This window comes from Pelophylax lessonae (genome assembly GCF_965119305.1).
Source record: "Pelophylax lessonae genome assembly, chromosome: 5".
NCBI lineage: Eukaryota > Metazoa > Chordata > Amphibia > Anura > Ranidae > Pelophylax > Pelophylax lessonae.
Genome location: NC_138772.1, coordinates 374,467,150 through 374,481,006, shown reverse-complemented (window position 1 = coordinate 374,481,006; position 13,857 = coordinate 374,467,150). Strand labels below are relative to the sequence as shown.

General features: G+C 38.6%; 1 protein-coding gene across 1 annotated transcript in view; it reads right to left on the bottom strand.

Annotated features, from left to right (window-relative positions):
- Positions 1–13,857, bottom strand: part of LOC309556806 (cadherin-19-like) — a 200,829-nt gene that overhangs the window by 105,909 nt on the left and 81,063 nt on the right. Inside the window, exon 3 of the mRNA XM_082259323.1 lies at positions 9,920–10,039. Coding sequence (XP_082115449.1) covers positions 9,920–10,039 — 120 coding nt within the window. The remainder of the gene's footprint in view (positions 1–9,919; positions 10,040–13,857) is intronic.

The following is a 13,857-nucleotide window of genomic DNA, read 5'->3' as shown; positions in this document are numbered from 1 at the left end:
CCTGGAGGAGTTGGACTGCCTGTGCAATCTCTATAGGGTCCAGGTATTGCCTCATGCTACCAATAATGACACTGACCCTAGCCAAATACAAAACTAGTGAAAAACAGTCAGATAAGATGAGTAGGGAAAAAATGTCATTGGTCTTGACCTGTAAAACCATTCTTGTTTTGAAGGTTGTCTCATTGTTATCCATCTAGTACACCTGTTGTTCATTTCATTAACACCAAAGCAGCTAAAACTGATTAACAACCCCCTCTGCTACTTAACTGACCAGATCAATATACCAGGAGTTGAATTGACTTGATGCTATACTCTAAATAAAAAGTGTTCCCTTAATTTTTTTTCTGAGATGTGTCCCACAAGATTGCAGAGAAGGAGGGGGAGAGGAGAACTTCCGCTCAAGTTGCCTAGGCAGCCCGAGCAGAAGTGGGAGAAGGTTCCCAGTCAAACTAGGTACCTGCTCCCCCCTCCAAAAAAAATGATGTGCCAAATGTGTCATAGGAGGGCGAAGGAATGCTTAAAGCGGAAATTCCCCTTTTTGGTAGAGCTCCGCTTTAACCCTTATTAAATCCAATTTGGCTTAATCACTAGTCACTACACAATATATAAACCAATTTTTCTAATTCAAAAACTGTGTTAAACCAGTTCCTACTAGCTATTAATGATGTGCTGAAAAATGCATTCAATATATTCTTTTCCACTGTTCATGCCTATTGCACTTTGCTTATTTTGCTGTGCATATCTGCAGTATTATGCCAAGCAGTAAGTTGTTGCTAAATAAAGCAACTTATTCTTACATTATTCATTTTATTACATATTGATCCTGCCAAGCCTAAATGTAAAGTATTAGTTAATTTTATTAAGATGAGATAATAGTCATTTTTTTATTTAAAGTCAATCAACCATAATTTAAAAAAATATCCATTCTACATTAGTCGATAAGAAATGCCGTGTTAAAAAAATACACTAAACCTAAAAGTGACTTTATGAGTAATTTGATTAAACATTTTTATGAATAACTTACATCTTGTTGTTGAAAAGAATAGAAGTTATTTAATACAAAACATTGTATTTGTCCTAAATTATTTGTTCCACTGAGCCTCTATATACACTGCTAGTGAAGTTATTCATTTAAATATAAATATCTAACATGATCAAAAGTTTCAGATAAAATGGTTAGCCAGTAATCTGGTATAATTTAGCTCTTTCTTTCTAAGTTTTTACACAAGTATTATATCATGAAAATGTATGTATAGTGTTATATTTTGAGCTTTACTTGTTATATATTTTTGGATATAAAATATCTGTTTTTTTATAGTTGCTTGTGGTTTTATCAAATATGTTCTTTAGTAATCTGAAAAATAGCTTTTTAACAAGTCAAATGCAATTTCTAGCCAGTTTTTTTTAGCATTTGAACATATGGTAACTGATTTAAGTACATGCTAAACAGTGCCAGCAAAGCATCACTATCTACTCATGCATTTTCATTTGAATTTAAAAGTAAAGTTCTAAAATGTTTAATGCAAATACTGTTTGTGTATTAAGCAATGTTAAATGATTCTTATTAGCCAATATTAATGTAATAATTTAATACAATCCAAATGATAAAACACCTTTCATAAACATGCCTTCCTTTCCAGCTTGTTTTGACCTATATGACTCCTTGGTGAAATGTTACATTTAAAAATAATTATTTTGTGTGTTTGAGGGGCTGCATACTCAAAGCCAGAACCTAAAAAAATCTATTTACACAAGGCATTCTGTTTATGTAAGAGGAGAAATGGTTGGATTCCAACCAAACTAGTTGAATCATGTGTAAATGTGCGCACATAACCACGGCTTATAACACACCTATACTTCAGTAATTAGTTAGTCAAGCTCTATAACGCAAATACTTAATTTCTGTTTGTTACTACCACAGTTTGACATTAAATTTGGTAACTTCTGAGTAACAGCAGAGGTGTGAGGGGTGGGAGACCTTTCAAGACTCTCTGACCCCACTTAGTACACAAAAATGTAATTTTATTTTGAATACCCAATATCGTGCAGATTATTTTCACATAAGTAGATAAGTGAAGAGAACCTTTACACATTTTGTTGGAATGGCAGTTCCCAATACGAATGAGCAGAACGTACCTGTGTTTAGTTTGAGGCACACAAACATTGCAAGATTACAGATACTGAATTTGAACCCTATTGAAGTCAACTGGAGCCAAATGTTAAAAATAATTTCTGGTAATTTTCTGGGCCAAAAGACAAGGAATTGTCAAACAAATGAGTATCTGGGCTCTGCCTTACGGGACATGTACCAAAACAAAAAAAAAAAGGTTTTAATATATTTAACCACTTCTGGACCGGAAGGATTTGCCCCCTTAATGACCAGGGCATTTTTTGTGATTCGGCACTGCGTTACTTTAAAGGACAATTGGCGATGCTGTACCTAAATAAAATTGATGTCCTTTTTTCCCACAAATAGAGCTTTCTGTTGGTGGTATGTGATCACCTCTGCGATTTTTATTTTTTGCGCTATAAACAAAAAGAGAGCGAAAATTCAGAAAAAAAAAAACAATATTTTTCACTTTCTGCTATATAACATTCCCAAAAAAAAAATTGTAATTCAAAAATGTTTGACATTTTAGGCCAATTTGCTGTCTGCTACATATTTTTGGTATAAAAAAAAATCGCAATAAGTGTATTTTGATTGGTTTGCGCAAAAGTTATGGTGTCTACTAACTACGGGAAAGATTTATGTTATTTTTATTGATTTTTTTTTTTTTTACTAGTAATGTCTGCAATCTGTGATTTTTAGTGGGCCTGCAACATTGCGGTGGACAGATTGGACCCCTAACTGACATTTTTTACACTTTTGGGGGGACCAGGGACATTACTACAGTAATCAGTGCTAAAAAAATATGCACTGTTACTATAGTAATGACATTGGCAGGTTAACACAGTGGGAGATCAAGGGGTTAAATGTGTACCTAGGGGAGTGTTTTTAACTGTATGGGGGTTGGGCTTTTGAAATGATCACAGAGACCTGTGATCCTATATAGAAGGATCACAGATGCTCTGTGATCATTCAAGAGAGAAGAACGGGCAGCTGTGTTTACAATAGCTGACCGTCCTTCTCTCTCAGCGGGGAGCGATCGTGGATGGCAGGCAGCAATTGGAGCCACCTGCCCCGTGCATCGGTGTCCCCACTGCCGAGTGGGGGTGGAAACGCGCCGCCGGCGGCGCCTACTAGCCCCCTAGCTGCAGGTGCGCGACCAATGTAGAGCTACATCGGTTCGCGCAGGAGGGGCTGCCAGCCACAGTAAAACTGTGACAGGTGGTCTGGAAGTAGTTCATTTGGCAGGTAGCAATGATTTTAGTATTGCTTAAAGTAAAACATTAAAAATGTAAAAATTCCTGTAAATAACATGCCTGGAGGATGCCCCTAACCTGAAGTGGTGCATCTGTACAAAGTATACAACCTACTAAAGCACAATCAAAGTTTACAAACAAAAAATAATAATTTCTGCCAATTTCCGTCCTGTTTTTAAACAAATGGCTAGAGGTATCCTTCATCTAAACCAGACCCTTACTTTGTCAGAAAGTTGATGAGGGCCTCTTCCCAACAACTCTGGCTTGGTGGTTTTAGGAATTGGCAGGTGAGGAATTTTTTGAATCTGGAAACCTCCTTGACAATAAGGGGGAGGCTGGCAGCCCCCCATGTGAATGAGTAAGGGTCCCTACCTGGTTTGAATTTTAGGTGGAACCCCATATAATTTCTTAAACTATACAGGCCACTATATTTACATGTCTTGGGATTTCTGGTCAGTAAATGAATGGGGCTGGCTGATGTTATTGCTAACTAAGGATGTGGTGAGTGCTAGCATTTCCTTAAAGTGGTACTAAAGGCTCATCTTTTCTCATTTGAAAATAACAGACTTGTTATACTCACTTCCTCTGTGCAGCCCCGCCCCTCCTCTTCTTCAGTTACTCTTCAGTGCTTTTGGCCCCTCCCCCCTGCCAAGTGCCCCCACAGCAAACATCTTAATATGGGGGCACCCGAGCCCAGCCCGGCTCTGTGTGTCCATTCAGACACAGAGCAATGGCTAAGCCTGTCCCCTCTCTATCCTCATTGGCTCACTGACTTTGATTGACAGCAGCAGGAGCAATGGTGTTCCACTGCTGTCTTAGCCATCAAAGTCTTTCGTGCAGCATTGATGGATCGTGATGGGCTAAGGTAAGTATTAGGGGGAGCTGAGGGGGGCTGCTGCACACAGAAGGATTTTTATCTTAATACATAGAATGCATTAGGATAAAAAAAAACCTTTTGCCTTTAGAACCACTTTAACAGTTTAGACAGCAAAATTAGAAAGCTGTTATATATAGTGGCAGAAGAAAAACCCCCTACCATATATCATTTTCAGCGCCTACCAAACAAGATGAAAGTCCGGCATTCCAACAAAAGCTTAAATAAACAAAGTATTTTCTGAAACTGAGTGCAAATCAAAGAAAGAGTCCATCCCTTGTTCTCAATTCCTTTGGTAGATCAGCCTCATGCTGTTTGCACCCAAATGTACAGCACTGTATGAGGTTAGGTCTCACAAATGACGAAGAGACTTATTTTAATGGCATTAGTTCCCTGGCTATCCTGTTTATCATTGACCAAGAACAATTGTGCAAATCAGGAGTTTTAACATTACTCTGACTTTACAGTATATACTACAAACATGATTTGGGTTGGTTACCAAGGGATGCTGACGGCTGACAAAAAGGAAGCAAGCATTTCAGACAATATACAGCTCACACATTTCTCCAAAAACAGGTTAAATACACACAAATTATAACCTCAAGTTACTTGTAGTGGCATTAGCATAAGACAGACTACTTCCCGGTAGAGATAAGTAACACCAAAAAGTATTTAAAAAAAACACATTTTTGAAATTGCTGAATATTTGTTGTGACAAGTATAGTTTTTTTTTTTCCTCCTGGGGTAGGCAGTACTTAATTTTACATTCATTATCACCGTTAAGCTGTAATGTTTTATTGTAACATTTCAACGCCTCCTAAAAACTGTCAGAATATTAACAGTTGTCACCTCAGCTGTTCCTTTTATTAGTAAATTTAAACAATTGATTTTTAGATTTGTTGTACTTCCCCTATTCCTATTATTTTACCCTATGCTCATTAACTTAATTATCTTGCTTGAAATATTCCTGCAAGCATTTAAAAGCAGTATGTCTTAAGTGCAAGTTAGAAACTGAAACATTATCCAAAATATCCAAGTGAACAGAAATTCTGAAAGACAGGTCATAACATGCAAATAAATAGAACAAAACTGTTTAAATGTAGGTTAGCCTAACACATCTTCTTTTAATTAGAATTAAAATAAAGCTAGATGTCTTATAAATGTAGATCTATGTTTCTTGTAGCAGCGATGTGTATATAGTGTAAATACATAACGATAGTCAGCACACTGCTATGAACTAGTACTGTGGGCAAAAGTTGACAGGAAAGAATGCAGGGAAATAACTTTTAACATGAATTTTCCAGCAACCACTTGTCATGGATGGGAGTCCATTCCTATGGACTTGTTAATGAGGACTTGGTTGTATCAGCTGTGGTGTAAGCTTTGTGGTATATTGGAATAGCAGCAGAAGCGGAGAAGCAACATATCTCCAGGCAGAGCTCAGGAAGCCTGCTCATTAATTAGATGCGAAAGGGCCAAGAAACAGAGTCTAAGAAGTCATCTCATCTTCTTGAGTGCCCCCTGCAAGGGGTAATGAGTTTGACTGCTGATGGCTCCTAGGTTGTGGCTATCTGACTTACCTACCTAGGACAGGATTAGGTATGCAAGAAGAGCCTCTTGTAATGCAGAGGTGCTGGGATCACAAGTCAGTGGGGGTGCAGTCCAAGCAGGCATGAGTGAAGAGAATCACACAGGGACACTGGAAGCTGGTAGGAATGCACTGGAACACAAAGCAGGAGGCTGGCCGGGTTGTGCACAGAAAAACAATTGAAACAGGCTGCAGACTTGGAATGAACAGGTGCTGGTAACAAGTGGCTGGCATAAACACAAAATAAATCACAGAGGTTCTGGAAGTGCTCAGAGGATTTAGTTACTGAGAGAGGAACACTGGAAATCCTAGGAGAGGAATAAATATTGGAGGAAATAGTGGCACAGAGGAACACAGGGAGGCACTGGGGCTCTGCCTACTAGCATGTAGATGCATTGTTTGAATACTAAACGATAGGGATGGGCTCAGGCTTGTTCAGATGCTAGTCCCAACCCACCTGAGCAATACTGTCAGGAAGCCATCACTACACACTGCCAATCACAAGCAGCCTAGTCAGGGTGTGTGTTTGTGCAGGTGCAGGCTGGGAAATACCTCACTGCCTATGAATGGCGGTAAGCAGTGATGGCTTCCTGGGTGGATTGCTCAGGTGGATTGGGACTAGGGTTCAAACATCCCTGAGCCATCCCTAGTAAACCACACTCACACTGATCAATTGGGCTGTACTTGTCAGTGGATCACTCGCAAAATTGGTGGCCATTGATTGTTTACAAGACACCATTCCCAGGCAGCAGAAAGAATTGGCGCTGTAGTGGATGTAGAGAAATAATAATGATCATCGCATTGTTTTAGATCGTGACATACAACCTATTTGTTAGTACTCAAATTGTACACAGTTGTATACGATTAGCGCACAATTATACAATTACTCTATATTCCTAATTTTTTTCTATTGTTTTTTTTTTTTTGCAGAACTACAAATAGCTGTCAGTTTTCAGCTAAGGAGAGACAATGGACTTTTTTACAGCCTAAGGAAGACTGAGTTAGGCAGACAGGGTTCATTTCAGTGCTGTCCCTCGATGAACAATAGCGTTGGGAAACAATAAATCTACATAACTAAGACAGCTAAAAAATTCTTCTGTAAATTGCAAAAATTATTATAATATCTTCTGCTATAGATTTGACATCACATATTCTTGATTGTAAATATCACAGGGCGTACGAGATTAATGTCAACATCAACCTTTGCAAGCCATAATAATACAGTACTGAATTTGAGTTTTTTCCCATGCACACAGGTTGTCTATGTTTAAATAGTCTCAACATCCCCTGTAGTGGGGCCCCTTTCCACCCCCAGGCCCCATAGCAGCACAGCCATGTTGACTACTATAGCTATTGTTAATCCACTGCAAATGCAAACTGCAAATTCAGAAGGTGACACACTTGTTTTCTGCTTGGTGTTTTTAGCTTCCTAGCTCAGCTTTGTTGCTTCCTATGTTAACACTCTCTGAATTATTATCATAACCTCTTTCTAATGAACAGGAATTTGACCACAGGATCCAAAAAAGCAGGCCAAGTAAACGGTAATGATAAACCAATAAATAGTTGTCAGGTTCCTATGGTATTGAGCCATTGTAGAAGGCCAACTCAGGGTTATCTAGTGCGGAGTCCAAGCCCCAGCCTGCTTCTTCACCAGAGCCCATGATGGTGGGGAAGGACATGCAGCTGATCATAACCAGGTTACAACCCTCAGGTACCCCCAGCTGAAGATGTGGAGACCACTCACATGTGCAGAGTACAGATGGAAGGAGACAGAGGAGGATCTGGGAAACAAGAATAGGTAAGGGCACACGACAGGCAGGCAAAAATCATAGAAAAAGCCAGGGTCAGTACAGGGGAAGTCAGACAAGGTAGGCAAGTAATATGCAAGAAAAAAAGAAGCACTGAAGTAGGAAGTTGCTCAAGAAACACAAGCTGCAATGAGCATGTCTAAATACAGAAAAGCAAACTGGGAAGTGGCCAGAACAGTATAGAAAAAAAAAGGATATAAAACCACAGTAGAGCAGGTGACACCCATAAATGAACACTGAAGCCAGCAGTACAGGTTCAGCAGAACCACTGCATCAAGGAGGTAAGAATTTCAAAAGCAGGATACTGCAGGCTAATCTGTGACAGTAGTAGAGTGATCTCCCTGACTAGAAGAGGTAAATGTAATAAAAGAATGACTGACTATGGCAATATTTGGTCAATGACATTAGCCACCATCCCCTTCCCTTTGTTATTAAGTGAGGAGTAGTAAGTAACCTGAGCAAATAATCTCAGAAGTCGGCATGTTTTTATTTCAAAAGTTGCTGTTCATTGTGTTTGACAAGATTTTTGATTATGTTTATTTCGTTTGATTATGTTTCTGGACAACATAATCAATGATGCATTTACATTGTGAAACTTTTGTTTTATATAAAGGAATTGTCAAAATGCATGGTGTGTTTATTTATTTTTTTCATGTTTTTGTGAATAAGTATGGGTATTTTTTTACCCCTTATTCGTTCACGTTGCGGGGGTTGGTATCTGGTTTTGATTAGCCCCTTGCTCACAGACCCCTACAGTCCCCAGGCTAGGGTTTTGTTCAAAGGCCCCTGTACTCATCAACATATGGACAAGGTTCTTTGATCCAGGATTCTGCTTTGTCAAGGTACCCTCCCCATTTTGAGGTCATGTGGCCTGGTATGGTTCAGGAGGCAGGCAAGCATGTGCCCCCTTTTGTTTGTTTTTCAAGGATAAAGGTTCTGGTGGGATGTTCTAGAGCATAAGTGATATTTTAGAGCTAAAAAAAATTTTCCTGTGATTTACATTTCCCTGTTGGGAAAAAAAATTTGTCATAGACAACCCTGAGGTCCCCCAAAATATATACCAGCCTCTTAATGGTACTTGTTATATTTTTTTTTATTAGTACATGTATCCTCTGACAATCCCTTTGCTTTTTAGCCCTGAAAATTGTCAAAACTGATTGTAAGATTCAGCTCCTATTGACTTCAATAGTGTTGCATTAACATACAGTACATCTTAACTTTCTGAGATTAGTTAAACCCACAAGTGCTTTTTTTAACCACTATTATTCCTTTATACTTTCTTTTGACATTTACAAATGCAGCAATTTAGAAATTGGATGAAAGGGTTAGCACTGTGAAACACTTTTTGAAGGATAAAAAGTGTATTTTATATAATTTATACTTTATCAGGTCACAATGAGGGATACATGATGAGGAAAGAGAGACAGAGGGACGTTGTTCCAAATCAGAGACAGTCCCCTAAAACTCAGGGACATTTGGGAGCTATGCACATATTTCAGGGAACCATCCACAAAACAACCCCAAGTATGTCTGGCTCATTTCTACTGGTGAATTACTGTTTCTGATTTAAATTTTTATTTGCATTAATAATCATGAGAATAAAGTACTACTAGAAGATTTATTGCTGATGTATTTGTAATATAATACTGTCATTTAACAATACTGTTATACAAATAGAATATGAATAGTTTCACATCTCTAGCAATATGATACTTTTATGTGTAGTTAATTGCAATAAGTCATACTGGAAGGAACAATTTTATTACAATTCTGTGCTTGTTATCATGTAATACAATTTGTTTGGCGGTTATTAGGAATATGCAATGGTTAAAGTTAATCAAAAGCCAAAACGTTTTTTAAAAATAGAGCAGGTAAGGGATAAAACCCCTGTAAGGTTTCTATTTGCCATTTGTTTACCATTTCCCTCTACACAATAGGAACTGATAGAAAATCTTTCCTAAGTTAGACCCTCTCTCTATGACAAATGTTACCAAAATGTGTGTCCTCATTAGAATGTATTCCATAACTCCAGTTGTGGGGACAATGTATAATACCAGGCACACAGACAGCAACCTGAGAAAGGTTCTAACCTCTCAACATAAACAAAAATCAATACTCTTTGGAAACACTTTAAAGAAATAGTAACACAAATGCTTTCATAAAACACATTGCATACCAATAGTTATGTGTTAATATTTAAAATTGTGTGAATTAACACAGGTATTGAACCTGAACAAAATCAATTAAGTTTTATGGGAAACTATATAAATGCCCATTGCTTGTTACCTGATTTTATTTCAATTGAAAACTGTGGCTGTCCCTGAATAATGCTATATACCAATCTGGCATTATTTCCAGTTGCTGGATCATCATAATCTACAGCTGTTACTTGAATTACAGATGCACCTAAAAGAAAGAATAAAAGAACATGACTTAATTCCTAGCAACAGTGTTTCTTTGTGAGCCTTCTTACTTAGCTTGGATCATTTTAATATTGCTTTAAAGAATCACTTCACCTTTAGTTACATAGGAAGTAAGGTTGAAAAAGACACAAAATCTACCACCCTAGCCTCACATCCAATCCTGAGAACTATATGACCCCTGGCAGTGTCTGCACAGATCAAAGAAGAACTACACCTTCTTTTCAAATGTGCAAAGGTCTTATTCCAGGATAGATCTGTTCTTGACTTACAAATCTACCTTACAGTCCATTTTCACAGCCAATATTGGCCCTTATTACTTGATCAGACTATGCCCCAGTATCTATTTCTTTGTCTACTAATCCTGCATTTAAATACCTCTTTTCTTAACCACCCAAAGTATCAAGAACAGATCAAATTCAAGATTGAGACTTATTTCTGCATGAACACTGATTCTGTTCTAGACGACACTGTACTATGGAATGCTAATAAATGCTATGAGAGGTTTTTCTTCATAAAATTGGTGCCCATGAAAAAGATACTAGCCAAGACAGCTTCAAGGCTTCTTGACCAAATCTGTGCTGTGGAGCAGAACAACAAGTCTAACCCCAATGATCGAGACTCGGCGGAACTCTGTGAGCTTAGGGAGGAACTTTGTACACATCTACAAAACAGTTTCGACTTACATATCAAACAACGCCACCTTAACTGATATGCCTATGGTAATAAACCTGACGCAGAGTTGGCCAATCAACCGTAATTAAAATTTGCACTTTCCAGAATAACAAATATGAAAACTCCCCAGGCCAGTCAGTAACCCCAAAGACATAGCTAACTGTTTCAGTGATTTCTGTTCTAAACTATATAATTTCAATTCATTGACTGTAGAGCCTGCACCCCCTTCTGATGAGATACATCAACTCCTAAATTCTATTCACCTTCCAACTATTACACCAGAAGAGCTTGAGAATCTCTCCTGACTGTTTTCGTAGGTAGAGATACCTAGAGACATATCTACTCTTCCCCTACATAAATCCCCGGGCCTAGATGGCTTTTGTAATGAGTATTATAATCTCTTTCCCACCCTCCTTGCCCCAAGTCCTTTAACTGTTGAGCAGCCATGGGAGAGATTCCTCAGGAGTCCTTGGAGGCCCCCATAATCACCATCCCTAATTTAGGCAAACTACAAGATGATCCCACCAATTATAGATCCAAACCCCTTTAAGTACACATCTAAAGCTTTATATGACTCTCCTAGCTAGCAGGCTTTCCTGACACATCTCCAACCTGGTGCATCCTGACCAAGTCAGATTTATACCTAATCAACAGGCCAGTGATGGTACTAGGAGGTTTATACAATGGGGACAATATTACGGAATGCCCTTTCTGCTTATATCTTTAGATGCAAAGAAGGATTTCGACCAAGTGCACTGGGAGTATTTTAGAGCAGTTTTCCAGAAATGTGGCCTCTCTGGAACTATCTTATTGGCCATTTTAGGAGTATATTTCACCCCTTCTGCCTGAGTATGGACTTCAGTAATGCTATTGGAACCCTTTCAGATTACTAATGGTACATGACAGGGATGCCCTCTCTCTCCGCTTATTTTTGTATTAGTCATGTAGCCTCTTGCAGAAGCCATTCAGGCACATCCTCTTATATATGGAAAAAGAGAAAAAGTCTATCAATTCCAACCTATATTTGTGTGTTGTGTATGCGTGCCATTTTATGTTTTGGATTCTAAAACTTTATACAGTATATCCCTGTATATTGTGCTTATTGAGGAATACATCTATGTTTTTGAAAATGTCAGTACTGCCAGATGATATCACTACATGAGCAACATATTTGTTGCTCTGACTGTAAAGAACCCCTTTCACAATTTCAGATAAAACCGTTCCTCCAACCTAAATTATGTCCACATGATGTTCATGTCAGGGACATAAGGAATAATCATGTTGTTGTCTTTACAATTACCATTGATCCATTTGTAGATAGAAATCATGTTTCCCCTAACCCTTTCACTGCCAGGTCGGTACAGCATGTGGACCTCATTTCTCCTTCTGCTATAAGCTCACGGTCACTTCAATGACCATAAACTTATAACAGATTTGTTCAGCGTACTCTGCTGAACAATTCTATAACTTTGATCAATGGATTACAATCCACTAATCAGTGTTATTAACCTCAAATATGACTGCCCCCCCCATGCCCTCATTTCCCTGTCCTCTCCACCTCCCGCTGCTCCTTTTCATCTAAAACTGCTCCACCCACTCTCCTTTCCTATCCCCCTCCCCCCATACACCAATTTCCTCCTCCCACACCCGATCTGACCCCCCTGGAACTGGATCCCCTGCAGCTACCCTCAGAAGCCAGCATCTCTCCTCTGCCACTCCTGCTGGCTTCAGGTGCTGTAGGGGCTTAGAGGGAATCCAGATATGTCCCCCTATCATTTTAATCACCCCCTTTACCAGACCCCGCACCTCAGATTCATACCTGCTTTGGCGTGTCATCCCTCCTTCCCCTCCTGCTGCCTGCAGCTGCTGACTGGCACTAATCTCCGGCGAGCTGTCAGGCTGGAGAACGCAGTGGGAGGGGGGGAGCAGTGCAAGGGCAAGTGAAGCTGGGGCTTGGGAGGGCTTGGTAAACATGTGTTTAACAAACTCTAAAAGCTGTAAGGGAAAAATAAAAAAGCAAAGGAAAAATTGCAAAAATGGCCTGACAAGCTAGGTTAAAAAATGGGACACAGGGCCTGGCAGCGAAAGGGTTAATAATTTATTCTTTAAGGTAAATTTATTTAATTTACCTAGTCATTCCTTGTAAAACTAAGATCCTCCAGCACCCTTGCTAATTTCATTTTACTTTGTTGGACTCTAATTCCTTGGTCTTCTTATTCCAAGACATCCTTTCTATTGATTGGGGACCAGAACTGAACTGCATGTTTTGTAAAGGGGTAATAGTGTTGATTTGTCCTTAAAATAAATACAGTTTTTTATCCATGTAAGTATTCTGCTTGCTCTGTTAGCAGAGGCCTAGCATTCCACTAATAAATTTGTGGTCTACTGGAACCCCCAAATCTTTTTCACTGATTTCCTCAGTGTAACCCCTATTAATTAATATCTTGCCCACATGTTCTTAACATCCAAATGCATAACTTTGCATTTATCAAAATTGAACCTCATCTACCAAGTCTCCCATCATTCCTCATTATAGAAAGTGATTTTTATAAACAAGTCAAACAGTCAAACAGCATTTGTCGCATTGTTTTCTTGGTCAGAATTGGTTTCTAAAGGCAGTTTTGTATCCATGTGCATACCCTTTCCTCCACTCTGTTATTATATATATATATTATATTATTATATATTATATTATATTAGGCAACCACTTGTTCAGCTACCTTAACTTCCACTGTCTCTCTGGTGTAGCTCAAGACACCGTATTGTATCTAAGTCCTTAGTACAAATGTTCTCATTTGTATTAATATGTATTATGAAAGCTGGGTAATCCCTGGTCCCAGCCAACAAGCTGTCAACTCAGTCTGTAATGTGTCAAACCTAACCTGGTAAAAAAAAAATATATATATATATTGTTAAAGTCCCCTACAACCAATATCTGTATTGTATTATCTATATTATCTGTATATTTACCTGTACACCCATCCAAACTGGAACAGTCATTCACCTGGTAGCTAGAGCATTCTGCTTTATCATTGTTACTTTTGTGCTAATATCCCCAACTCCCAGAAAAAGGGCATATTTAAAATACAATAGAGTAAAGTCTGCGCCAACCTGCAGCTGCAGTCACTA